The sequence below is a fragment of the Rousettus aegyptiacus genome, unplaced genomic scaffold (genome assembly GCF_014176215.1).
Source record: "Rousettus aegyptiacus isolate mRouAeg1 unplaced genomic scaffold, mRouAeg1.p scaffold_m13_p_1, whole genome shotgun sequence".
In the NCBI taxonomy this organism is placed as follows: Eukaryota; Metazoa; Chordata; class Mammalia; order Chiroptera; family Pteropodidae; genus Rousettus; species Rousettus aegyptiacus.
In genome coordinates this window covers 8,691,091-8,718,754 of record NW_023416284.1, presented here as the reverse complement: position 1 = coordinate 8,718,754, position 27,664 = coordinate 8,691,091, and the positions used below count along the sequence as shown (strand labels likewise).

Genomic DNA, 27,664 nt, shown 5'->3' with positions numbered 1-27,664 from the left:
AGGATTTGAACCGAAATAAACCCTTACTCTTAACCACTATGCCGGGAACCCCACGTAGTAGACAGAATAATGGTTGCCCAAAGATGTTCACATCCTAATCCCCAGCACCTTCAAATATGTTACCTTACATGGCTAAAGAGACTCTGCAGATGTGATGAAGTTAAGGATCTTGAGATGGGGGAGAGTACCCTGAATCATCCCGGTGGACCTAGTATAGTCACAGGGATTCTCATAAGCGGGAGGAAGGAGGGTCAGAGTCAGAGAAGGAGCTGTGACGATGGAGCAGAGGTTAGAGTGACGCAATGGCTGGAAGGAGTCATGGCCCAAGCAATGTGGGCAGCCCCTCGAAGCCGGAAAACGTCAGGAATAAACTGGGCCTTCCAGAAGGAGCTCTGCTCTGCAGACACCTTAATGTTAACCCAGTGAGATCGATTCTGGACTTCTGACCTCCAGAACTTGAAGATAGTAAATTTGGGTTGTTCTAAGCCATGCATTTTTTGGCAATTTGTTACTCCGTCAACGGCAAACTAATCTGTCCTGCAAACTCTGTCATGTAGGCGGACGTTTATTTCACCTGCCTTTTCAGCTACTGTCCACTATAAAGCTCTTCTTATAAGTGACATCACGTTTTATGGATTTAGAAAGAAGGCAGGATTTAATCGGATCCGTCTCAGGTTTCTTTGTCCTTTGTCATGGGCTGTGTGACCTTGGGCAGACGTCTTTTCCTCTCTGAGCCTGTTTCCTCATCTGTCAAACAATGATACTAATGATGTCTACTTTGAAAAATCAATATGAGGATCAGGTGAAGCAGAATGTGACGGAGTGCCTTATAAATGGTTCAGTGTCATTTGAATATGAGTCGTTAGGGGCATTAGCCTGTCCAGCTCTGAAAGTCCAGATTCTAAGAGGAGATGATGCTATTCTGGGCATTTGCTCTGGCTGAGTGGGCAAAAAACTAATTTAAAATATTAACCTGTCTCTAGTCAATGACTAGACACCAATCTGTCGTGAAGCTGAAAAATCTACTTACGTGACTATATATCATCATGCGGAATTCACACATGTGCTCAAGAACATGTGTTCAGGTGTTTTTATTGTTGATTATTTATAATGGTGAAAAATTGTAATAACTGAAATGCCCCCAGAAGGAGATATGCTAAATAAATTACAGTGCAGGCTTATGCCGGAATACTATGCAGTCATGAAAAAGGAGGTAGAGCCACTGACAGAGAAGAATATCCAAGTAGTATCATTAACTGAGAAAGGCATGAGACTAAGTATTATGATGCTGCACAAATTTTTTTTAAAAAAAGGTGTGGCTTGAAAACTCATATTCGAAAAGATATTTGCACAACAATGTTCATAGCAGCATTATTCACGGTGGCCAGGACAAGGAAGCAACCAAAGTATCCTATGATAGATGATTGGCTAAGGAAGCTGTGGTACATGTATACAATGGAATGTTAGTCAGCCATAAGAAGAGATGAAATACTGTCATTTGCAACAACATGGATGGACCTTGAAATAATAATACTAAGCGAAATAAGCCAGACAGAAAAGGTTGAAAATCACATGATATCACATATGTGGGATATAAACCTAAAAGCAACAAATGAACAGGACAAACAGAGACTCGTGAACATGGACAACGGACTAGTGGTTACCAGAAGGGAGGAGGAAGGGAGGAGGGGGAAAATAAAGAAATAAAATGTAAAAAAAAAAATTATGTATATATAGTAAAACAATAAAAAAGATGCGGGCACACACATGTTTGATTATGCTTAGAAATCACTCTCGTTCCACTGCCAGCTTCCGGGGAACATAAACCTATACGGCAGAGCGAGGTCAGGTGGAGTGTGTCAGCTCCACCCCCAAGCCAGGTAATGACCTCCCTGCTGGCTAATCAAATATCATGTGGGAGGAATGGAACCAAACTGTGGTCACCCTTAGAAGGTGAGGTGTGTGTGTGTGTGTGTGTGTGTGTGTGTGTGTGTGTGTGTGTGTGATGGGGGAGGTGATTTTTTTTAATAAGAACGTGTTAAATTCATAATAAAAATTAAGAAAAAGAAAAAGGGTCTCCCTTTTCTTACCCGTGGTCTTCCCTCGCCCGCCGCTCTTCTCCTTTGCTCCATTCTAAGCAGGTGACCCTCTCTTCCCATTTACTTCTCGTGCGAGCTCATTTCTAAACCCCCGAGTTGCTGAGCAATCAGTGTCTCTGCCGTGTGACTCTTGCCAAAGTCAGCAGCCACTCACACGCGAACGTGTACTTGTAACCTGGCCTTCATCTGGAGCCGTTCCCATTAGTCACCGGGAAGGGATGTGTCTTACGTGCAGGTATCACACCTGTGACATATTGGCCCAACCTCTCTGGAGGCTGAATCAGGTCTGTGTGGCAGAGAAACTGTGCTCACAGAGTGCAAAGTGACATTGGATAGTTGGACCATTAGTTTAAATGAAATAATTTTCATCCTATTTCCTGAAAAATTTTCATTTAAGAAATATATCTCCACCTGAATTACCTGCGTAGCCGGGCCTATGTAGACAGATTAGACAGCCCAGGATGGAGCTAGTGAGGACTTCATGGCATTGGAGTTTAGGTCTTTATCGCCCCATATCCCTTTGTGTCCCATACCATAAAACCTCCCTCTGGTCTCACACTCAGTACAGTTCGTCTGGTCCCTTCCTAACTGGGGTCCCGCTCCTAGGTTTCCCCCCTTCAGTCCATTTTTCCATGTTGCAGTCAGCCAGGTGGAACAGCTCTGAGCAATGGTTCCTCACTGCCCGCAGCATCAAGTCCAGACTCCCCGATGAGGACACACAAGGAGTTCATCATTGGGTGGACCGTCCTAATTTGCTCAGCCTCCTTATTCATGCCTCCCTTAGGTGCCGTGCTCCGTCACCCTTTCTTCCTGTGGTTCCCTTTTCCTCAATGATGAAACCTTTCCCAGAAGCTCCCAGTAAACTTCCTTGAGAGTTCCTTGCCGGAACTAAGTCACGTGCTCATTCCCAAACCTATCACTGGCAAGGACCCTTGAGACTGTAGACGCTCAGGATGCACCTGGAGTCACCTGGGGTCAGCGCAGACACCTGAACCAAGTGGAGGCGCTGCCAACAGGAAGAAGAGGCCGATGGCTCTTGGGAGCCCCGAGAAGGCACCTAAAGTGGGCACCCTCAAGTGTACGGAGGCCACCACATGGGGCTGGTGCTCCCCGAGGCAGGAAATCCTGCTGCAGGAGAGAGAAGCCGTCTGGATTGCTGCCAGCCTTCCCGTTCCCAGTGCTGAGCAGTGTTCCTGTTTTTTGCAATGACTTACTTTCTTCCTTCCTTCCTTCCTTCCTTCCTTCCTTCCTTCCTTCCTTCCTTCCTTCCTTCCTTCCTTCCTGCCTTCCTTCCTTCCTTCCTTTCTTCTCTCTTTCTTTCTCTCTTTCTCTCTCTCTCTCTCTTTCTTTTCTTTCTTTTTTTTCTTTTTTCTTTTTTTTTGCTTAAACTAGTTCAATGAGTTTCCATTTCTTGCAACAGAAGGATCCTCAGAGAATCCCTTTGAAGTTTTTGCAAGCAGCCAAGAAGCCGTGCTAGAGGCCAGGGACAGATGTCCCAATCCTGGCCCAGTTAACTAACTGCACTGGAACCAGCAGCAGCAAGCGTGACCCCCTGGGGGCCTTCGATTCCAGGATAAGCCATTTGCTTCTAGGATAAGTGAATGACATCATTAGCATTATATAATGCTGACTACACTATTCTACATGTTTTACAAGGACCGCCTCATTTAATCATCCTCATAACCACATGAAGATGCTACTAGATTTCCCCACTTTACAGATGAGGAAACTGAGACACAGAGAGAGGTTAAGTGACTTGATCGAGTTCTCTCAGCTGGTAAGTGGTGTGAGGTCTGGTTATTAACCCAGGCTGCCTGGAGTCTGGGCTCCCACACACTTCTCGACCCTGGATCTCATGCTAGTGGTGTTTGAAAAACCCTTAGGAACTGCTCGATCCAGGTTTGAAGGATGGGAGGTGATCCTGGGGACAGTCAGCTTCCCCTGGCTGAGAAGGACGCCAAAGGAGGAGCAGTGTCTTCCATACCTGCTCAGGTCCTTGCTGCCCATTCACACGGGCTGCTGGAGTGAGCCAATGGTTAGTGATAATGATAAAATTTGTTCTCCGCTTTTGCTCTTTAAGACAGTGGCTCTTGTTACCTCAGGGGAAGCCTACTTCAATGAAAAAGCAGAGGTAACATTTTTGAGTTTCAAGAACCAAGACATTGGAGTTGCAAGAACTTGGGCTTTGAGCTTCAAACACAGAAACCCTGGAGGCTTCTGGGCATAACGTTTATGTCATTAAAAATACGTTTGCAGACCGAGCAAGATTTAGGAGCCGTTTTCTCCGATCCAGATCTAGTCGAGTGTCCCTGGACTCGGGGACCAGGCAGAGGGCAGAGGAGAGTGGAAGGGTCCTGGTGACGTGGGCTCCAGAGATGCGAGTGGTGGTCAGAGCAGTGGTCCTTTGCTGGCTTTGTGAATGTGGCTTGGGAGTGAACCCACGAGAATGTCTGCTCCTCGGCCGGTGTGGCACAGGAATGGATGGTCACTCGTGGTCAGCAGAGGGACTGGGACAGGCTTGCGGAGCTTTGCCAGGCCCTAGAATGTCTCCCATGGGCCCAAGAGGAGGGCAGAAAGAAGAGAAGAAAGGGAGAAGAGAGAGGAAGGAGCTGGGCATAGGGAGGGCTTCCGGGAGGCCTAGAGGGCACACGTGCCATCTGGAAGACAGAAATGAGGCCATCTCAGCAGGCGCCGGAGAAGACCAGATGGCTTCTGCCCTCTGCCCAGGTCTGGCCCTTCCTGAGTTTCTCCCACCAAAATATAAATATAGACACGACCCAGAATGAAAGGTAGGGAGACCGACTAATTATGATAAAGTTTCTACCACCCAGCAGAATGGAGACTTGAAACAGAAATTAAACCTAGTCTTGAACACTGCAGGTATGTTTCTTGCGTACTGTATGGTGCGGACTGATGCCCTGGTCACTTCCGGGCCGTGCCTCAGAAGGCCTTGCACATGCAGCTATGCTCACTTGCGTGCTTCTGCGCAAAGGAAGTCGGCTACCACGGTCCTTCAGGAGACACAGGGGAGGAGGGCGTGGAGCAGAGCTGTGATACCCACGCGCTTTCTGTGTCCCCTTTTAGGCAGCCCGTCGGGCTCTGTCTCCTACCGTTCGACCTACTCCTGCACCCTCGCCTCCTGCAGAAAAGCCTCCCAGTATCGATATGGTGGAGGCGTTGGTTCCTCGTACCTGCTTCGTAGTGACCCTCCATCAGCCCCTAACCAACAGCATGCCTGCTCTAACCCCACCTGTCATGATAATAGTTGTGTCTATTGGGGTGGAAGTTCAAGGTTACACTATGTCGTCTGGGTAGTTGTTGTCTTTGTCCATCACTCTTCTGGTTCTTTAGAACAGAGTTTTTGCACTGTTGGCACTACTGACGTTTGGGCGGGGTAATTCTTCGTTGCGGGAACTGTCCTGTGACTGTAGGATGTTTAGCGGCTTCCCTGAACTTCTACCTACTAGATGCCAGTAGCAACCCCCTCTCAAGTCGTGACCCCCCCCAAATGACTCCAGACTTTGTCAAATGTCCCTTGGGGGTGGGGGAGAAGAACCTGTAAACAGTCCGATGTCCTCAGGACCCCCAGCACGTGCTTTTTGCTCTGAAGTTCATGTCAATGAGGATAGACAGCAAAATATAATCAGAAAAGCAGTGGCCTCTCTGTGAGCTTAAGTGAGTCATATAGCTTCTCTGAGCCTCGGTTTCCCCTCTTATGTATCAGGGATAAATAAGGAGAGGCATTTTAGTTTGTTTTGGTCATTGCTTTATCCCTAGCACCTAGACTAGGGTGTGGCACAGAGTAAGTGCTCAATAAAAACGTGTCGACGAATGGGCTGAACCTCTGCCCCTCCCACAGCTTCTGCGGGGTTCAAATGAAAATGTCACTGCACACTTCCGTGACTGATGGACGCCATTCAAACTCAGAACACAGCTGCCACTGGCGGACACTTTCTAAATTAATTTTACAAACACGCAAGGATTCATAATGGCCAAATCCTAGAAACAACTGAAACATCCTTCAGGAGGTGACTGATTAGACGGTGGTCCATCCGCACCGTGGAATAGTACACAGCAGTGAAAAGGAACAAATTACGGATATGTGCGCCGATCTGGAGCGACCTCGAGGGAATCGCGCTGAGTGAGAAGAGCCAGTCTCCAAGGGTTACATACTGCGTGATTCCATTTATATGGCATTCCTGAAATAACCAAATGGTAGAGAGGAAGCGTGTTACCAGGTGGCGAGCGGACGGGCGTGGCTGCCGTGGAGCAGGGTGAAGGAGCCTGTGGGGGTAGAGCAGTTCTGGGCCTTGAACGAGGCGCGGGTTACAGACGCACGCCTACACGCAGATGAACACGCGTGAAACACGAGATCTGGCTAAGCTCCGTGGGCTGTCTCGACGTCAATTTCCTGCCTGCGACAGCGGGCAATAGTCATGCGAGATATTACCGTTGGGTGAAGGACACACAAGATGCCCCTGTGAATTTTTTTGTGTATGGGATTTCCTGTAAATCTATTATTATTTCACAATAGAGACTTTACCCCAAATAACACATCCATAAAAGAAATAAATATGTAAGGAGATAAGGGGAAAAAAACATTCTCAGAAACATAGGCATAGTAGAAATAGTTAAATTCCCCAAATTGCCCGAGGAGGCGAGAGATTCCGACCACAAACTCAAGCTAGCAGGAAGTATGACTGTTTTTTTTTCACGACTCAGCCTCATTTACCCTCTGTGCCTCCATTCCGGCGGGGGCCTGAAACGTCCCCCTCCCTCTTTTGCTGGGGTTACATCTAAATTCTGAAGCCCATGTCCTGCCACAGGCCTCCAAGGGCACGTCTAGGGCAGATGCCAGCCGTCTGCGTGCCCAGACTGGCTGCCGGTTGCCGGTCCCTGCAAATCCATGCCGCCCGCCCCTCACCCCAACTCCCACACCACGCTGAGCCCGAGGGAACCTGGCAGGACATCAGGCCACCACCTGGCGTCCTGTGACTCCCATGTAGTCCACAGATGTGTTTTATTTGGCCTATATAGTATTTTTTAAAAAATTAGTTGGCAGTATTCGAAATGGGAATTTTCACATACGAATCTAGATATCTGAGGCAGATCGCCCTGGGCACACATCCCAATGGGCAGCCATTCTCTGGGCCCGACTGGGTAGCGGTGTCCTCGTTGTGGGTGTACCACTGTCCCCCCCGCCCATCCCCCCGAACCCCTGTGGTCCGTCCAGCCTGGATTCACTCATTTACAAAATCTACCCGGCCCTCGTGGACACCTGATTTGGCGACCTTCACTCTTCCTTACTTCTCTGTCACTTCTGGGTCCCCAGAGACCATCTTTCTCCTGCTCCTTGGTGACCCCAGAAACCCATCAGCCTAGACCATCAAATGGTCATTCAGTGCAAGGTCCTGCTGCTCTGCCTGGCTCCACACAGGAAGAAGACACAATGGACACAGCCCGGCTCGCCCCGTCTCCCTTGCTTCCTTTCGGACTCTCCTTCCTCCTCATCTGGGGAACTCTGTTTCGTCTTAGGAGGCAGGAAGCCTTGCTAGCCCAGCATCTGTGCCCAGCATCAGGTCCCCCACCTGGGCCTATTCTGTCCGTTCTGTTCCCTGTGAGCTCCTAGGCTTTCGAAATTCAAAAGCCAGGACCGTTTGGTTCTCTTTTTCCCTGTGTCCTCCTTTCTCGGAGACAGTATGATAACAGCTGCTCGAATTTTGGGTGGAGGTGGTGGGGGGGGGTGGTGGTGGAGAGGATCTTTCTACCTGCCAGGTGCTGTGCTAAGCTCTTTACATGCACGGCCTCATTTCAACCTCAAATCGGAAATGAGGCTAAGAGGGAGGAGGAAGTGTTTGTCCAAAGTCAATAGCTAGTGAGGGACGGAGCTGGGACTTGGACCCGGAGCCTCTTGGCCACTCTCTCCCACAAAGATAAGGCTTTATTTCATCGCCACCGTTCCTGCTTCCTGCACTCCCAGGTTCCTGTCTGTCTGCACTGGGCAGGGTCCAGTGTGGACTCTAACTCGAGTGAAAGCGAAAGTCCATTTGTCGAATTATGTTTAAGGCCCACCTACTCCCCAGCCAACCGAGTGGGGGGATGGCCGTGACCGACAGGTTGCTGATTATTGACACAGTGGAATATTTTGACCCTCTGCACCCCACTTTAACCACAGCACGAGAGTCCAGATAGCCAGCACATATGGACCCCCTGGATAAGAGCAGAGATAGAAACGGGAGGATGAAACGGGAGGCCGAATCAGAGAGTTCGCAGATCCAATTAAGGAAGTGGTTAGGTGCTGGTTGCCGTCAATTTGCAAATCAGCAGTCAGCCCTAGAAGCTGGACAAATCCATTTCTCAGAAAACCCAATTATAGTGCAGAGCCGAGAGGGCCACGCTGGGTTCCGCTCAACTCCCTGTCCTTCCTCATTGCCCCTTGGCGAGTATCCGTGAGCTTCCAGTCCCTGGGGCCGGAGAGCTGTTCTCTCTAAGCACTTGAGCACCGAGGTTGTCCTTCCTCATCCTTGGTGGCCAAGAGCACCTGACAACCACCTGTCCCACCCAGGGGCTCCGCTCTGAGGCTTCCTGCAGCCAGCGGGCTGGGAACAATGAGTGAGTGGCGCCCCTGGGAATAAACAGACCCACCCCATGTATGCCCTCGGATTTTCCTGGGACCGGCCTACATCGCACTGGACCCGGTTTCGATGGCACCGTTGGGATGGCTGACCCTCCATTTGGCCCTTAAGGGGGAAGTGTTATTATTACCTTTTTAATTCAGTGTAATTCAAAGTTTAAACATTTGTATTAGTTGGGATTGTGATATTTTTCTGTTAGAACGTAACCATTTCTTTCAGGTTGTATTGCCTTTTAGCTAATACCAGGCGCCTTGCATAGAGCTGACACTTTATTACAGTTGTGCATATATGAAGTGGCCTAGCTTGGTGCTTAGGCAGGTGGCCCTCCAGCTGATTGCCTGGGTTCAAATCCTGGCTTTGAGGTTACTGAGTACAGCTCCTTCTCTGAGTCATTTATCCTTGGGGGCCTCAGCTTCCTCCTCCGTAAAATGGGGTTAGTCTTGACCAGATTGATGTCTGCAAAATGCAGCAAGCAGTGCTCAGCTCATGAAAAGTTGCTTGGTAAAGGGAGGCACTTACTCTTTTTTGGAGAAAAACTCCCAGTGTGAATGAACCTGTTCTAGGTCTCGGAAAGGGTGAGGTAATGGCATCACTGGCCTCAGTAGACCTGTGATTTGAGAGCCAAGGGCATGGTCCTTCCTGTCAGTTGAATTTGATTCTCCAGTGTCTCGGCTGGCACTGGAGGAAGAACCAACTGTGGGGGCCACAAAGGCCAGGGAGGAGCATGCCAGGCTGAGATTTCCTGTCCATCTCATCCGGGACTAAGGAACACTGTGTGTGTGTTGGGGGGAGGTAGGTGACGGATGGAGAAATGGGGCCCGCCCGGAGGCCTTGGCTCAGGAGGAGGGCGGGAGTGGGGCAGGGGTAGGAGGGTCGTGGGGGTGCACAAGCACCCCGGAGACAGAAGCAGCTGTGCCCTGTGTCCTCTTGGCTTCTGGGGACCAGGCTGCTCAGAAGGAGGAAGCGGCGGCCAGAGGCGCTGAGTTCCGGGTTGATGACCTCGTGGGCTGCCAGGGGAGGTGGGAATTCCCTGTCGGTGAGTGGCGGAGGGTCTCCCTGTGCCGGGACCCTCCTCTGTTCCCAGGCCGTTTACATATTTTTATTTTATTTTCTTCACAGAGGCATAATTTATACTCAGTGAGGTGCAAATCTTTAAAGGGGACAGCTCAATGGGTATTTACCTCTGTACATACCTGTGTAGCCACCACCCAGATCAAAATCTAAAGTATTTCCAGGACCCAAGAAGGCTGCCTTAGACTCTTTCCCGGTCAAGACCAACTCACCCCACCAAACTAACCTCATTTCTAACCTTCATCCACATAAATTAGTTTTGCCTGATTTGGAACTTCAAATAAACAGAACCGCGCAGTTCCGTATCTCCCCCTTCTCGCGAGGTCAACCGCGGTCCGAAAATATTAAAACAATTCCTCCGTTTTAAACTGCCTGCCATTCCGAGCAGAATGATAAAATCTGGCACTGCCCTGTGTGTCGCGCCCAGGATGTGATTCATCCCGTGGTCCAGCACAGCCACGTGGTACCTTCCACACGAGGGGAGTTTTGAGAGAGGAGAGAGGCCACATTCTCATACCTTTTATTACAACATGTTGTTATAATTGTTCTATTTTATTACTAGTTATTGTTGTTAACTTTTTACTGTGCCTTATTAAAAAATAACTGTACCTTAGGTATGTATGTTTAGGAAAAAACAGTGCATATAGGGTTCGGTATTATGTGGTTTCAGTTGTGCACTGGGGGTCTTGGGCAATGTATCCCCGTGGATAAGGGGGGCTACTATAGGTACTCTTTTGTATCTGACTTCTTTCAGCAACACTGCGTGTGAGAGATCCATGCAGGGTTTTTGCATAGCTGTACTTGATCCTTCTTCATTGCTGTATAATATTCCATTATATGGCTTATACCATAATTTATATTTTCATTCTCCTGTTGATGGGTTTCAAGGTTGTTTTTTTTTTTTCTGGTTAGGGACTATATGAATAAAGCGTCTATGAATATTTTTTTGCGCCTGGCTTTGGGTGCATAGAAGCTCTCATTCGCATCAGGCATCTACCCTGCGGGGTGGTCCCAGGCCTTTTGGACATTCTAGGTGAAAACACTCCAAGATAAGGGAAAAGGGAACGAGTGTGCTGCAGGCACGAGACTCTGAGATGCGGGAAGGAGAGAGCGGGCGCCAGACCACAGCGGCCACCTTTAGAAGAAGCTATCAAAGGATGCTGGCCACTTGCCAGCAGCATTTCCCCTTTCAAAAATGTCATCTGATCTTTTTTTTTTTTTTTTTTTTGCTGGCAACGTGCATGAGAGATTTCCTGACCTTGGGAGTCCTCTTCCTTCTCCTCCTGACGGCGCCTGTCGGCGTCCTGGTCAGCAGACCTCAGGGATGACCGGGTTCATGCTTCTCATTTGACGGACGAGGAAACTGATGTCCAGGGGAGCGACTTGCTGGAAGCCTCACGGCTGTTAAGTGACAGGGCCGGGAACACAGAGTTCTGGCCTCTAGCGGCCTTGTCTGCGAATCTGGAGGAAGGAACCGCATTCGTTGACCTTCCCCAGGGCTATCTGGCAAAATGAGAGCTGTTGCCCCCAAAGTTTGGAGACTTCTAGTAATCAGCTTTCCGTGATTATTGGATACCAGTTTCTAGTGTTACTCTATTCACCACTCAGACCTTACCGATCACCTGCTACGTGGTAAGGAGCATTTTAGTCTCTGGGCCTGCGTCAGGGGATAAAACCAATCAGCGTTCCTGCCCTCCTACGATTTGCATTCTCTCGGGGGAGAAGACCAACAACCACATACCCAAGGACGGTGAAGTAAGTGAGGTGAAGAGGAGTAAAACAGAGCAGGTAGGGGGACGGGGCGTGCCGGAGGCTTGGGGCATGGTGGGGGGTGTTGGATTTTTGAACAGAGTGATCAGCGAAGGAGTGCCGTGGGGTTGGGGGTGCTGTGGGATGGGGAGTATGTTCTGGGCGGGGGGACCAGTAAGTGCAAAGGTCCTGAGGCAAGATCCTGCCGGGGGTGTCTGGGGACCTTGAGAAGAACTGTTTGGCCGGAGCGAGTTGACCACATGGTGGGAGACGAGGTCAGAGAGGTGACAGGGTAGAGGGGACCTGTAAGGACTGCGGCTTTTACTGAGACGTGGAGACGTCAGAGAGTGTCATTCAGAGGAGTGACGAGATCTGGCTTCGCTTTTCTGAAGACTCCTCTGGCTGCTGCGTGGGACAAGGACAGAAGCAGGGAGACCATTTCGGGGACAGACGATGGGGCTTGGCCAGGCGGAGACAGCGGAGCGAGGCGTGCCCTGGCGGTGTTGTGAAGGCAGCGCCGACAGGCCATTCTGACAGGTCGGCATCGGTCCCAACAGTCGGCATTGGCCACCTTAAATGCAAAGCAAGCGCGCTTTGCAAAGAAGCCCCCCGAGCGAGCGAGCGTCGAGCGCCGTTCTCCCAGTTCATCTCTCCTTCAGGTTCTCTTCCCCGAGGTCAGCCAGGGAGAAGTCTCTCCGTGCCCTTCTCCATCGCAGGACTGAGCCCTTGAATGTGTGCGTGCGTGTATGTGTGTGTGTGTGTGTGTGTGTGTGTGTGCGCGCGCGCGCGTAAGAGAGGTCGCTTTGATTCTTCCTCGTCTATCCTCTCTTCTGCTCTTCCACTTCCTCTTTCTTGGACAGGCATCTTGACAAAGCGCTAACTGCCTCGGAGCACCTGGGCGACAGAGCCTCATGCACGGCTGCCCCCACCCCCCACCCCGGGCTTTGAACGCGCCGCTCTGGCCGCGCTGACCTCCCTGCTTCGGCTCCGCGCCCAGCCCGGCACCCCTCCGGGGCTTTGCGCTCGCCGGTCAGCCCTGCTCTTTGAGTGGCATTTCTTCTGCGTCTGTCAGGCCTCGGCTCGAACGTCACCTCCTCAGAGAGACATCCTCTGACCTTCTGCCTAGAAACCAGTCTCCGCACGTGCTTTCTGCTATCTTCACGGTCCTCACCCCAGGCTATAAGGATTCCTTTGTTTACTGATCGCCGGTTTCTTCCCTCACGTGATGAGGCATCAGAAGGGCAGGAACGAGCTGGTTGTGTTGATCCTGAGGCCAGCTTCCAAATTTTGTCTCATTGAAGATGTGTTTCATGCTTTCTGTGGAGAAAACAGAAACAAAAGACATTTTCTCCCACCCTTTTGGGCTGCAAGGAGGTCAGGGCAGGTATCACGGGGGGCCCTGCCCACCTGAAGCTGGATCTGCTGGGCCTTATTCCTGAGTGGTCTGGGCGGGGGCTGTGAGCGACGGAGCATCTTGCCATCTAGTGGTGAGTGGTGGGACTGCAAGCTGCAATGGCCCAAGAACCTTCTGTGCGGGAGCCGGTTTATCCAAGGGCTGTGGTCCCAAGGCCTGGCTGTGCCACAGAACCGCCCGAGGGGGTTTGAAAAGAGACAAATGCTCAAGCGTCACTGCACATCCACTGCACCAGAAACTCTGAGCCCTGGAAATCTACAGTTTAGTAGAATGTAGATCTCCTAGCCTAAACTCTCAATTACGAGGTTTGCAATAAGACCTGAAAATCTGAATTCTTAAAAAAAAAAACAACAACTCTCCAGTGACTCCCATAGGCGGCTTGACTTAAATACCATGGACTCAGCTGCCCACAACATAACCGGGCCAAGTGTGGGATGTGGACTTTTCAGAAGGCTGATGGTTAGGGAAGGATATAATATAGTGGTTAGTATCTGGGTTAGAGGCCTACTATTATAACTACCAATTGTGGGACCTTGGGCCGACGTCTAAACTTCTTCCTGCTTCTGTGAAGTGGGGATAAGACGACCCATCTGTTGGTTGTGTTTTGAGGCCCCGACGAGATCATGTGTAAAGCACTTAGCACAGGGCCTGGCCCTTCTGAAGCGGGTCCCGTATTGACAGTCCCACTGCTCACGCTGTTGGGAACACTGTGTCTGATTTCAGCGACATATTTATAAAGGGGATACATAGATAAGCACTTGCTACAATAGCTATGTATAAATTTATGTGCACGCTTGGTAATGCATGTACATGTACTTTGTACACGCATGTAACATGCATGTATGGTTATGTATTAGAAAAACTAAAGCCGGCATCTCAGGCCTGTGGTTTCACAGAAGTAGGTAGCAACGTCAAGCCTGAGCCAAACTAAAATCATCTACATATTAAGTGTTATGGACTAAATGTTTGTATCCCCTGCTCGAGTTCGTATGTTGACACCTCACCCCCAAGGTGATGGTATTAGGAGGTGGGGCTTTTGGGGGGTGCTTAGGTCATGAGCAAGGAGCCCTGATAAATGGGATTAGGACCCTTATAAAAGAGATCCCAGAGAGGAGACGGCGCACGTCAGGCCCTGGCCGCGCTGGCACCCCAATCCCACACTTCCAGCCTCCAGGGCCGTGAGGACTAAACCTCTGCCGCTTATAACCCCCTAGTCTCGGCAGCTTTGTCACAGCTTCCGGAACAGACTAGGACGCGAAGCCAATGACCACAGAGCGGGTTCGCGGGGGCGGCAGAAGCAGTCGGGGCAGCCTCGGGGAACCCCTCCTCAGGGGAACTTTCCACTTGGGTTTGGGGATTGGTTGGCGACCCTGCGAGTTGCTTCCCCGTTAATGTGGACCGTACCCCGCGACTCCCAGACTCTCACATAACCCAGCGGGTGCCTTTGTGAGGGGGCTGCGCCATCTTTCGCGAGCCAGTCTGAGGCCGCCAATGACCTTGACACTACGGTAAGCGGCCAAAGAGCCACAGCCACGGGCGGTTGCAGAGAGGGAAGGCGGGAACGGACCCGCTCTTCGGCCGCCTGCCCACCCACCGTGCCTCTCCTGTGGCCTGGTCCCCTCGTGCGGTTTACTTTCTTCACAGCGCCTGCTTCCACGTAGAAGGTGACTTTTCTGCCTGTTATTTGCAGCCAGAGACTGTGCGGTCCATAGCGCTCTCTCAGACAGTGCTGCATGCCATCCGCCTCCGTGGGGCTCCCGGCAGGTGTCTGGGGGTCCTTGGGGCAGTGTTGTCAGGGCGATGTTGGCCCCACCCTCGGCTCTGGACGCACCGCTGTTGTGAGCCAGAGCTGAGCGGTCCCGGTGAAGAACTTGGCCTGAACACAGCGGCACTGAAACCCCAGAATGAGGGGTGCCATTTCTCAGGGTGTCCAAACGATGGCGTGACAGCAAGGGGACACAGGGCGGCCCCTTCCCCACAAATGCAGGTTTGGCCTCTGACTTTGTAATATCACAGGCTCAAGGGAGCAGCAACTCCAGCTAGGAAGGCTGGGTCAGCTACCAAGAAAAAGAATTTAGGATTATTTCACCCTTCCACATCGTTCTGCCTGGTGCAGATACGGCGCTTGAAATGCAGGGGGAGGTTGTGCGTGTGCGCACGTGTGCACGTGTGTGCACAGGTATGTGGCATGTAGGAGTCAGGAGAAGGGACAGGAGTCACCTTGGGCTCAAGCCTGGTGGACAGTGGGTAGCTTAACTGGGACTCTTTCAGGGTCAGGCAACTGAAAATTCAAGTTGACTTAATCGACAGGTGAGGCCAGTGTGTGGGCTGAATTGCGCCCCTCAAAACTCCAATACTGGGGCCCTGGCCCCTAGCACTTCAGAATGTGACCGTTCAGAGGTCGGATCTTCAGAGGTAATTAAGCTAACGAGAGGTCATCAGGGTGGGCCCAAGAGGACTGTCCTTACAGGAAGAGGTGATCAGGACGCAGACACACGGAGAGGGAAGGTCGTAGGGAGACATGGGGAGTCGACGGCCATCGGATACACGCCGAGGAGAGAGGTCGCAGAGGCACCAACCCAGGTGGCACCTTGATCTTGGACTTCTACCCTCCAGAACGGTGCAAAATTACATTTATGTTGTTTAAGCCACCCCAGCCCCAGCCAACTGATAGAGGGGAGGGATGGGGGTGGGGGGAAGGGGGCCAGTTAGGGTGCCACTTAACCGAACCTCAGGAAGCAGGAGGGGCGCCCGCCTCACAGACAGCTGGATCCAGGGAACGGGTGGATCCGCCCCCCACCCCTTCCCTTCCCCCATCTTGTTTTCTGGCTCTGAGTCGGCTCCCCCCCCCCGGGTTCTCTCAGGCATCGCCTTGTGGGGTTGGGGGGCGGGCAAGGCAGGGCGGCCTGCAGCTCTGGGGCACATCTGACTCGAGAGCCAAAAGGAGAACGAGCGCTGACCTTCCACTCATGGCGTGAGCCGTCCAGGTGAGGAGCCTGATTCCCCCTTCTCGGATCTCAGGGCCCACTCCTGGGACCATCCAGGGCCGGGGGCTACAGGGACGGGACAGGTCCAGACAGGATCACGTGACCTCCCCGAAGGCGGGGGTGGGGCGGAGGGGTAGGGGAGGCAGTAGGGGCAGTATGATCAGCAGACTCCCACCCTCAAGAATGGGGGAGCAGGTTCCCCAAGGTGGGCTGAAGCAGGGGGCTCAGCAGAGATCCCGAGGCCCAGACAGGAAAAGGAGTCCCGGTGGAGGGTACTGCGGCCGCCACATCGGATGCCCTCAGGCTCTGTCACGAAGTTGCTGTGAGGCCTTGAGCGAGTGTCCAGAACTTCTTGTCTTCTTTTTTTTTTTTAAATGGGGATGATGGAGGCGGGGTGTGGGATTAGCTATGATAAGCACTCATTCAACCAGATCATTCTAGTCCCTAAATTATTACCTTGTTTTAAGTGAGGAGCTCGCAGGGCTGGCTCTCCCCTGTAATTTATAGAGCGATTTTCCACCAGGTGAAGGGCGTGGATCTGGCATCCGGTAGTGCCATGCCGGACAATGCGGAAGTCCTGCCTGGGAACACCTGGCTTCAGGAATTTTCACTGCAAGCGGCTGGGGGCGGCAGCCAGCCTTAGGCCAGGGGATGCGAGCCCCGTCTCTGCAGACAGCCATCTGTCCTTGCTAAGATCCTGGTTCCCGCTCCCTAGCTCGGGGCCCCGGGAATCTATGTGACCGCTCCGTGCCTCAGTTTCTCCCTTTGCCTGATGAGGAAACAATGCCTGCCTGAGGGATTCCTGGGGCATTCGGGCACAAGCACGTCCAGCTGCAACTGGCCACAGGGGAGGATTTCGCCTCCCCAGGGGACATTGGGCATCGTCTGGAGACGTTTGTGGGCTGTCATGACTGGAGGGGGTGGCAGTGATCACGGCATCTAGCGAGGAGAGGTCAGGGATGCTGCAGGACAGCCTGGCCTCCCAACAGAGTCTGTCCAGAATGTCAACGGCACTGAGGGCGAGACACCCTGCCGTGAGGGACGGGGCAGCGTCAAGCTAGGCCTGGCCTCTGGGTCCGATGTCCCTCAATTCTCAGTTCCGTTCCTGGCATTTCTGTGAGCCGCTGGGCGTGTGGACTCAAGTATCTTTTCTTCTCTGAGTACTGAGGGCGGGAGGGCTCCCCGTCCTGGGGTCCGGCTGTCTTGCCTCGTCCACACGCGGGAGGATGCATTGTTCAGGAAGGGGGAACACCTTGGGCCATGTTGAAGGATCCCACGCTGTCCCCTGAGAGCCCCTGGACACTCTGCTCTCTCACCCGTGCAAGCATTGTCCCCTCGGGCTGTGCAGCCTGGTGCTGACCGCACCCCTGGCGGACTTGGGACCCTGTCCAAGCCCAGGAGGCTGCACCCTGAGACTTTGCGGGAGCTACCGGCCAGAGGCCCTGTCCTGGGCAGCTCTTGCTAAGCTGGTGGTCATTTTTGCCAATGGCTGGGGACAACCTGTCTGGGAATGAAGCCGATACAGAGGGAAGCAAAGCCATTTCTTTTCTTAAAGAGAAATGAAGATCCCGAAAATATCGTTCGATGGTCTGTATCCAGTCTCATCCAAACCAGTCGTGGTCTTGGACCGCTGTTGCCAAAAACCAATAAATCTTTCTATTTTCAAACCAGTTTTTGAGTCGGGTTTCTGTCTCATGTCACTGGCCAATACAGAGATCCCACCTGTCCTGTCCTAGAATTTTTGTTTCCTCCAGCTGGGAGAGCTTTTCCCGCAGGACAGAGCACACCTGGACTCCTTTGTGAGCGATGCCACCTGCTAAGGTGAGTCCTAGGCTGGAAGGTGGGGGTGAGTGTGGCCTCACCTCCACTGCCGTGGCAGGGACAGGCCTAGTGTTCGGAGGCAGATGACCAGGTTCAAGTCTCTGCCCCGTGGTTTCTTAGCTTTCCAGAGCCGGGCAAGGCCCTCGGCTTTTCCCGCCTCAGTTTCCGCATCTGTGAAATGGGTTTATTTCCCTTCTCCAAGAGCCTGCTGGGAAAATTAAATGAGAACACAAATAGAAAAAGGCCATCTCATCCACGAGACGCTGTGCAGTAGGATTTATTGTTACAGTGTTAACATTCACTCTTGGGAAGACATGTGGGGCCACGGCCAGCAACCGAAGGCCAGGAACACCATCTTCGCTCATGGACAGCTGCTTCCTGTGCAGTCCCCGCCCCCAGCCCGAGTGGGAGGGCTCAGGAAATCCCCCTCACCAGCCCGCCACCGCCACCGCCAATAACCTCCGGTACAGAAGTTGCTGTTTCCCACGGGGCGTTTGCTCCTCACCACTCAGCTGCCCCGGAGCCTATTGGAGCCTTGACAAGCAGCATGGACGTGATGGTGCCCAGCCGGGCCGTGGGGGAGCTGGGCTTGGAGGAGCAGAGGGGCCTGGGTGCCCCTGCAGTGAGCCCCGAAGTCACATCTTGCCCAAATCGTCACATGCTGCCAGACCCAGCGCTCAGGAAGACGTGGGGATCTTCTGCGGCTCCCCCCGTGCTGGCCGGGCTGCGTGGAGGCCCCGGCCCCTCCCCTTCATCTGGCCAGGTTCTCGCGTGGCTTCCCCCTGCCTCTGGCAGCCGGGGATCCGGTAACCGTGATGCTGAGAGAAGGATTTCTGGGAGAAAGGCTCTGCTCAGCCAAGGACGAAGGGGTCGTTCAGCGGCATCTGGGGTCAGAAAGGGGAGTCTCCCAAGCAGGTACCTTCTGATAGCTCTGGCCCCCAGCTTTTGGGAAGAACATGGGGCGCCTCTGTCTACCTTGATTCTCCCCGACCTCTGGCACCAGCTACCCCTTTGCAAACGGCCAGCACCTATGGGCACAAGCCACGCCGCCTTTCGGAGAAGCACGTCGTATCGTTCCCAGGTCCAGAAGCCCTTGAAGGACCAAGACCACGACTCAGGCTGTTTGGACAGGACATGGCAGGCCAGGGTTCCATCGGCGGCTGCTCTGCCAACTTCGGGTCATCGGCTACCAGAGCCTCTCAGCCGGGTCCTTCTGCACCCCCACTCTTCATGTTCACCCTTGAGGCAGAGTTGACGTTTAGGATTTCCCCAGCAGACGAAAGCCCACCTGATCTGGCCCTGTGTGGAGGTTGTTAACTTATCCATCAGCCTGTCCTCATGTTGAAAAATCATCTCAAATGCTCGCCTGGCTGCCAGGGACACGGGCATCGGGTGGGAGAGGATGTGTGGTTAGGGCATCGCTTGGACTAAAAGGTGCGTTCGAGGTCGCCCAAGCTGCCCCGGGCGTGCTGGCCTGACGCTGCAAGGTTTTGGGCAATGTCATCCCTGTCCCTGACCCCCGATTGTCTGCTTGTCCATCATGTCCCCAGTGGGGCTGATTCGGGGCATAATGCAAGCTTCGTTACTGTCAACTCGGGTGAATGCTGGGTTCACATAATTAGGGCTGCATTCCTGCCCACCTTGCAGGAATTTGCTGCCTCGCGAGAGGCAGATCTGGGGTCCCGGGTTCCCCAGCCTGGATGCTGGCCCGGGAATGGCCCGTTGCACCGCGTAAGCAAGTAGTTGGACTCCCCTCTCTGGGCTGCCGGCTCTGCAGGTTTAGGCCCCTCGTGTGGCTGGATATTATGAAGACCCTGGGATTTGGCGCCTCAGCCAAGCCAAGGCAGGTACTGGGGCATCACCCCTCAGGCCCTGGAATCAGAAACGTGTCCCCAGGAAGCCAAACATGAAGACAAAATGGGGCCATCCACCCGGCCGCCTCCCGGGCGTTTGGCTCTGTGCTGATGTTAAGAGGAGACTCCGCGGTCTCTTGACTGGGGCATGGGGCATTTCTCGAGTTTCTTGGGCTCCGTTCGTGCATTTCCCACGATGGGGAGCAATCCGTTGGGTTCAAGGACGTGTGCTTTGAGGCTGACACCTGCAGCGAGTCTCAGGCTTCCTAACCTCTCCCCGACTCTCGGTGCAAGCGGCTTCACTGGAAGTTGATCGTGGCGGTTCCAACCCATGATCTGCTCTGATAACCGAGGCGTTAGGCAGAACTCCAGTGTGCTCGCTGCTTCCGGAACCATCGCCCGGCGCTGAGGTCCGTGACGTCGGGCCTGAACACTCAGGCTGGTTTCCGAAGGCTGTGCACGTGGGATTGCGCTCTCTCACCTCGTCGGCGAAGCCCTCCTGGGGGCTTTAGAGAATCTGAACAGTAAACATGCCTCGTCCTCCGCTTGCACGTTGCTCCAGCCGTTACGAGTTGGAGAGAGCCGCTTCAAGGTCAGTTCTGTGCTGTAAATGAGAAATTAGACAGACTCCCCCGCCCACCCCCCACCCCATAATTCCCCATCTGTCTCCTGAGAGGTCACAAAGTGTGTTACAGACATTAGCAAGTGTTAACCCTCACTTAGCAAGAGTTCCCTGGGAGGGAGCCAGAGTATTGTAGATGAAGACATCGAGGCACAGAGAGGTGAGGTCGCTGGGAAGAAACCACACGGCAAAAACAGTGGCAGAGTCAAGAAAAGGGCTGGGGGTCCTCGCCACCCTCTTAACGACTCTGCTCTGCGAGATTCATCTCAGGACGTTGGCGAGCTCGCCTGTTTCAGGCGACAGAGACATCACGACGAAGGTTCGTCGTGTTGACAGTGATGAGCATTTTTCTAGCCCCAATCCCAGATCCGTTGCCACGTTCGGTAGGGTGGTCACAGAAGCTCCCGATCCTGTCGTCATCATGTCCTTTACCCCGACGGGATACCCGCATTTCCTGGGAATGTTGCCGCCAGGTCCCACCTTGCACGGAGCCTTTGCCTGTCCTTATCCCGTGTAGCCGCGCCTGGAGGAAGGGGAAAACAGCTCTTCAACATGTCCACCCCTGTGTGACACGTGGCTTTCAGGGCAGAGGAAATGACCTCCCCATCCAAGAGAGGTTCAGTGACCCCAAACGGAACCCACATTCTCAGCCTCGGGGATCGGGATGCTGGAGCTGAGATCTCCCTCCGCCTGACTTCTCAGCGAGAGGCAGCACTTCCTGTGTCCTGCTGGCAGGAAGTGTCCACGCGTCCACTGCTCGGCCTCACGCTTTGCCTGCTCTGAGCGCCGCCGCCACTGGGCTCTTCATGTCCTGGTTGGGGTCCCACCTGCTCGTCCTGGAACGGTATTTCAGAGGGGGGAATCACAGCCTCTTTCTACCTTGGCAGCTCAGTTCAAGGCTCTGGGACCATTTGGACTGCTCAATGGCCGACAGTCTCTCTGAGGGGGAGTCTGCGTTATGGAAAGGCTGGGGCACTGTGACGAGTCCTCTGGACCGGTCTCCTTCTGTGGAGCGGGAAGCCCACGGCTGGAAGCCCCCTCGCTCCTCGGCAGTCTGCCGAGGTTTTCGCTGGCGGTGGAGGAATACGCTCGGCCCCAGGGCGCTATGTACAGTGGCGACGGCATCTGGCTACTCTTTTTCCGCGTGTGTCTCTGCGTCGGGTCTGGCGGAGCACTGGCTCCTTACACGTTGGTGACCTCCAGGCTGTTGTAGCCTTCCAGACGGCGCTGCTCTGGCCTGCCCTGGGGGTCATCGTCTCCACAATCCTCATTCTGAAGAGAGCCGTAGTCATCATGGAAGTCGGAGTCTTTGCTGCTGAAACCCCTTCCTATCTTCCCCAGGGGCAACTGAAAAGAGAGGAATGAGACCAAAGGAAGAGGAAAAAGGCATTGAATGTTTCTGGATCTGAAACACGTGCGGTCTCCAATTCTAATTGCTGTGTGACCTTGAGTAACTTACATAACCTCTCTGTGCTCCTCCTCTTAATACTAATACACTTCTACTGCTCAGGGAGACTGAGGGGATTTTTTGAGTTAACATTAGCAGAGAGCTTTGTGTTCCCAACTGGAGGGAACGGGTCGGTTACTAAGGGTGAGGACAAATACAGCCTGATTATCCGCAAAAGTCTCCGTCTTCCTCCTCAGTGGGAGGAGACTTGAGAACAGGTATACTGGAGGAGAGGCGAGACTGAGCATGGGCGTGAGGTCCGAGTGCGTTCCCAGGCCAAGGGGAAGCATTCTCACACCGCCCGGCGAGGCAGCAGGTGTGCGGGTTTCGGAGACTCCCACACCAGGGTTCGATTCCCTGCTTCGCTACTTCCCGGCTGTGTGACCGCGGACAAGTCACCAGCCTTCTCGGAGCCCCAGTTTTCTTAGCAATTTCTCCAATGGGAATGGTAATTCCTACCTCCCAGAGTTGTCGAAAGAGCAGAAATCCCATCCGTAAAGCACACAGCAAGGTGTGGCAGAGAAGAGCTATTGTCCTACACAGTAGGTCCTCAATATTTATCCCTTATTTTGAACATGCCTCTATTACAGTAATCATGACAGTGTTTTGTGATTATTTATTTGCTTGATGGCCTTTCTTCCCAGACCAGTGTTTCTCAATCTTTTTTTTTTTCATTATTGGCCCCCTTAAAAAGAGCCTTTTAGACACTTTTTTTTCCCTAATCACAATCCCACCATGAAACTGTCACACCACAGAGGTACTATGCTTCTGTGTACGTACCATGAGTATATCTGTATGTCACCTTGGGAGGGTGGTAGTTTATTCATGCTGATACCCCCGTGCTTAGGATGGTGCCTGGAACACTGTTAGGACCCCAAAACTGTTTACCGAGGGAGCGGAAGACATTCGAGGCTCTCCGCTCGGCCATGGTGTCTGCACACTGCCGTTGAGGAACCTGCCTGTCCGAGTCTGCTTGATTGGCCCCAAATTGCATGCATTGCTTACTGCAGAGGCTCAGCCGCTGCTGTGCGGCAGGTCACTGGAGTTCAAAGTCTAGGTCGGTGGTCCTCAGGGTTTGGGGTGCACAGGAACCTGCTGGGCAGCCTGGCCGCACGAGGGTTCCCCTTTATTCCAGATGCCCCTTGCTCCAGGAAGCACAGGTGGGCCCCGGCATTTTCGTGTTAAGCAGCTGCCCAGGTGACTCTGATGGGGCAGGTGAGACCTGCACTCTAAGCAGTACTGGGGCCCTCAGCATCATGCAGGTGGCATCCAGGGCCTCGCTCCCAGCTGCACCTGTGACCCGGCCTAGTGGTGTCCCTCCCCAGGTCAACACAGGAGCAGAGAAAGGGCAACGAGGGCCTAGGTGACAAAAAAATACCTCGACTTACCCGGCCGGCCTTGTACTTGATGCCACCACTGTTCTCTTCCTTCCCTGCCCGGGTGACACTGGAGGCCCTCCCGGGGGGCGTCCCAAAGCGCTCAGCCTCCCGGATGCCCGTGGAGCTGGAGAGAGACGCACTTCAAGTCAGCAGGGAGGGCCCCGCCAGCTGCTGCCACCACCGAGAGACACTCGCACTGGTGACAATGACCATAACGGCCGCGATTTACCTCCCACGTGCCACCGTTGTGCGAAGCACTTTAGAAACACAGCCCTCGCGACGGGCCAGGGGTCGGGGCTGCCAGCCCTGGACTACAGGCGGCGGAAAGGGGGCCACAGAGAGATGGACGAGTTACCCGGGATGCCGCAGCTCGACGCGGCAGAGCCAAGTCTCTGAGACGCCAGCGTCTCGCTCCGAACCGTGCGGTGTGCTGCAGACCCGACCAGGAAAAGGAAGATGGTGGGAGGGGGATCCTCAGATGGGGGCTCATTAGTTGTGCCTCGGGAAGCATCAGGACAATTTCCCCCACTCTGCGTTTAGATCTAGTTCCCACCTGCGCCTTGCCTTGCGCTATGTCCCATTAGCCTGTGTTGGGTAAAAACTTAGAAAGCTGCAGTTAGAATAGGATTAGGCAAACTTCGGCCTGCGGGCCACGTCCGGCCAGCTGCCCGACTTCGTGAATGGTTTCATGGGAACCCAGCCGCGCCCACTTGTTGGCGAGTTGTTTTAGGTTGCTGTCTCGCTAGAGAGTAGTATGCCCACCTGAAACCTCCTCAGGGCTCGCCCACTAATCCAAGGAGGTCCTCAATGCACCTGCCACCTCGGCGGTGATCGAGGGCTTAATCAGGCACGTGGATGTCTGCTCATGTTTAGCTAGTGCCCTCTCCAGGGCTCAGGACATGTTAAGCCCGTCACAGATCACATGGTTCCAGAGGGAGGTCAGGGAGGATAGACGATTCTGAGTAGAAAAGCCTTGTTCCTGCTCCCATTGATTCGTGGCTTCTGGATGAGAGTTCTTGTCAAAATTTGTCTCCATAAGAACCACCTCAAAGGCTCAAAATGTGGATCCCTGGTGGCTTGTAGGTTTGAGTGGGGGACAGGGGATCTATATTTTACAGGAGACCCAATTATTCTGCTGCAGGGTCTGTGGACCCCACTTTGAGAACCACTTGGGTACCAATGGGGAAGGGTCATCCAGGGCACCTGGACTCAGCTACAGATGCACGATTTTCTCCCAAGCCTCAGTTCCTACATCTGCATAACATGATGTATGGCCCGGCTGCTGCCTGAAGCTCCATATGGTTTGGGGGGTCAGCACTCAGGCCCGGCTCAGAGAGTCTTAGGTTCAAATCTGGGCTCTGCCAACAGAATGGACAAATGTTTAGCTAGTCTGACCAAGAAATCAAGAGCGAAGATTCAAATTACTAAAGCCAGAAATAGAAGAGGGGACATTACTGCTAACTTTATAGAAATAAGAGGGATTATAAGGGAATGATCTTACAATCAATCGTATGCCAACAAATTAGCTAACCTAGATGAAACGGACAAATTTCGAGAAAGAGATAAACTACTGAAGTTGACTAGAGAGAAATAGAAAATCTGACTAGACTTATAACAAGAAAGAGATTGAATTAGTATAATAATAGTAGCAGTAGTAGTAGTAGTAGTAATAATAATAATAATAATAATAATAATAATAAAACTTCTCACAAAGAAACGTCCAGGACTGGATGGCTTCTCTGGTGAATTCTACCAAATGTTTAAAGAACAATGAGCACCAATTCTTCACAAACCTTCCCTCTCAAAACAGAAGAGAGAACACTTCCTAACTTACCGCATGACACCAAACCAGAGGAAAACACCACAAGAAAAGAAAAATACAGACCAACATCTCTTATAAATACAGATGCAAAAATCCTCAAGAAAATACTAACAAATCTAATTCGACACCACGTACAAAGATTATCCACAAGCGGGGTATGAGGAATGCAAGGTTGGTTCAATATATGAACATCACCAGTGTGTGCAGCGTAATAGCATCGGGACGAAGCCAGGCTCGGGCGAGGACCTTGGCCCCTCTGAGCAAGTTTCTCCGTCTACAAAGGAGGGCGAATGGCACGAGTTTCTTGGCTCGTCGTGAGGACGGAGTCGCTGCACGGCGCCCAGGGAAGGGCCACGTAACCCTCACTGCGATCGCGTTAAGATGAGAATCCACTGGGACGAGCCTGGTTCATCCGCGCAGGTGTTTATTCTCTGGCGACTTTTCCGATGCGGAGACTGGGCCAGGTGGGCCGATGTGGCAGTCTATTCACCTGGACCGCAAACACCCTCACTGTGCCCATCGCTGTCTCCAGACCTTCGTCCTCACGGTTGCCCCTGCCTGGAATGGCCACCTCAACGCCTCAGGCCAGTACGAATCGTCCCCAGCGCCAGCCCCAGCCTCACGTGGTCTTTCCTTACACACTCGCTACTCTTTGTCCCTTCCCTGGGTGCTCGGGGTGCCAGGGATTCAGCCACACGCTTTATTCCGGACCCGGCTGCTCTTCTATCTCTTTCTGGTCTATGACGTTTGGGCTGAAGCACTTTGCTTCCCTGAGCCTCGATTTCCTGATCTGCGAAAGACGACCACCTTGTTACGAAGGACGAGTGGGGACCCAGTAAGCAAGGGCGCCGGGGCGGGAGGTCGGGACCATCCGCTTGCAAAGCCCGGGTGGCAACCTGCGGCCCACACTCACTTGGCCGGGTGGAAGACGGTGCTCATCTCCTCCGCCAGGTGCCTCCGGAGGATGTGCTTTCCGCTGGGGATGCCCAGGGCGGTGGCCATGGCCTCGGCGTTGAACGTGGGCTCCAGCATCAGCACGGCGCCGTGGACACCGCTGTTGGTCAGGTTGTCTGCGTACTCCTGAGGGCAAGGCACGAGGCTGGTTAGCCCGCGGGGGCCACTCTGCTGGCTGAGAGGGGCACCCTGTTAGTCTGAGAGTGCAGCCCTGAGGGCCTGAGGGGGCTCAGCTCCGGCTGGGGGTACACCTCCAACAGCAAGGGCTTCACTCTCTGGGGACCAGTTCGAGGCAGAATACCTCCTCGCTCTTTGAGGGCCATGAAGGCAGTGACCAAGACCATTTTGTCGCTGACATATCCCCAGACCTTGGCAGGCAGCCCATAGAGACTTGCTGACTGAGAGACGGACCCGCATTTGATGGCACGCTTGCTCAGGAGAATGAGGTTGGCTCAGCATCCCTCACCCCCACTATGAGAGACGCATCATTAGCGGGGGAGGGGGAGGAGTTCCCTCCTTTTGCGTGACGGGAGGCAGGTTATTCTTGCCAGCCCAGGCATCGGTGCTCCAGCTCACGCAAAAATGGATACCGGTTTGCACACAAATGTGCATGGGATTTGCACTTGCCTGAGAGTTACCCCCACACCTGCCGTCACCCCTCACCTTTAGGTCGATATCTCGAACCCACTTGAGCACCCGCTGGTTGGTCCAGACGACGGGGTCTGTGTTCTGCGTCTCACATCGGGCTCGGCGTTCCTGGAGGGCCTGGTGGGGAGGGGGAGAGTGTCAGGTGGGGGTGCAGGGAGCACACTGAGGTCACGTGGTGCTGGCAGAAACCTCGGTGCGCCAGGGTGAGGAGGGGTCTGGCTGGGCCATGCAAGGCTGTGAGAGCCGCATCAACTGGTCAACCTATAGCTTGGCCTTTCACTGTGGGAAACAGGGAGAAGCCCCCTGCTAGGGGTGGAGGGAGCCTGGAGGCAGGGGTGGCGTGTCCGGGGGAGCAGGGCTGGGTGCGACTCATGGCAGCTGCTTGCTTAGCTTGTATATTCCAGTGCCCCGCCCCCCATCACCTGGCATAAAGTGGGTACTCAATGCATGTTTGCTGCGGGGCACCCGACAGCAAGGCCCTCCAGGTGGGTCCATCCAGCTTCTGGGGGCAGCCAGTGTCACCCCAGTACGAAACCTCACCCACGACAACCTGCAGAGGGGTGAGCCTCCTTGGGGGCCTGGCTCCTGTGGTGGGTGGGGCCCTCTCCGGGGCCCGCTGGCCCAGAGTCCTGCAGCGTGCCCCGACCAGCCCCAACCTGCCGGGCCTGGCGCGATCCCCCTGCACATCGCCGCCCTCCCCAGACAGGGGCTCCCAGGGGCCAGGAGCCAGGGCTCACGCCCTCATTACTTCCTGTGCCCTGGGTGTCCGAGGAGGCCGTGAAGGAGGGTTGGGCAGCCTCCTCTCCTGCCCCTTCCTGCTGACCCTGAATTGCTTGTGCTCTGATGGACAGTGCTGTAAACGTAAACCATCCAGACCCAGCCCCGCGGGGCCCAGCAGCTCGGGGCCCCTCCCCCGAGGGAATAGTCGGGGAGGTGTGCCTGTAGGCCCTGGGGGAGCTGAAGCAGACGTCCTGTGCTCTCTGGCTTGGCAGAGCTCGGAATCAAGGGGGCGCTCAGAGTCCAACAGTGACATGCCCCACGGTCCCCTGGTTGCTCACCTGACTTCCCCAGTGACTCCCACACCTCAAACCCAGCACCGGAACCTCTGTGGCCTCAGGTCTGTCCTCCCGGCCTTTGGCTGTGCTCTTTCCTCTGCTGGGTTT

General features: G+C 53.6%; 1 protein-coding gene and 1 long non-coding RNA gene across 4 annotated transcripts in view; one reads left to right on the top strand and one right to left on the bottom strand.

The window, feature by feature from the left end:
- The first annotated feature begins 11,230 nt into the window (after nucleotides 1–11,230).
- LOC118601621 lies at nucleotides 11,231–17,589 on the top strand. The gene is made up of 3 exons (XR_004950387.1): nucleotides 11,231–11,593; nucleotides 15,439–15,588; nucleotides 16,479–17,589. It is a non-coding gene; the product is annotated as an uncharacterized LOC118601621 (long non-coding RNA).
- A 919-nt stretch (nucleotides 17,590–18,508) lies between these two features.
- KAZN (kazrin, periplakin interacting protein) overlaps nucleotides 18,509–27,664 on the bottom strand; it is a 911,581-nt gene continuing 902,425 nt past the window's right edge. For all 3 annotated transcript variants that reach the window (XM_036228924.1, XM_036228931.1, XM_016128292.2), the window contains 4 exons: nucleotides 26,517–26,618; nucleotides 25,813–25,979; nucleotides 23,087–23,201; nucleotides 18,509–21,598 (listed from right to left, as the gene is read on the bottom strand). In XM_036228924.1, coding sequence (XP_036084817.1) covers nucleotides 21,434–21,598; nucleotides 23,087–23,201; nucleotides 25,813–25,979; nucleotides 26,517–26,618 — 549 coding nt within the window. In that variant the 3' untranslated portion in view covers nucleotides 18,509–21,433. The remainder of the gene's footprint in view (nucleotides 21,599–23,086; nucleotides 23,202–25,812; nucleotides 25,980–26,516; nucleotides 26,619–27,664) is intronic.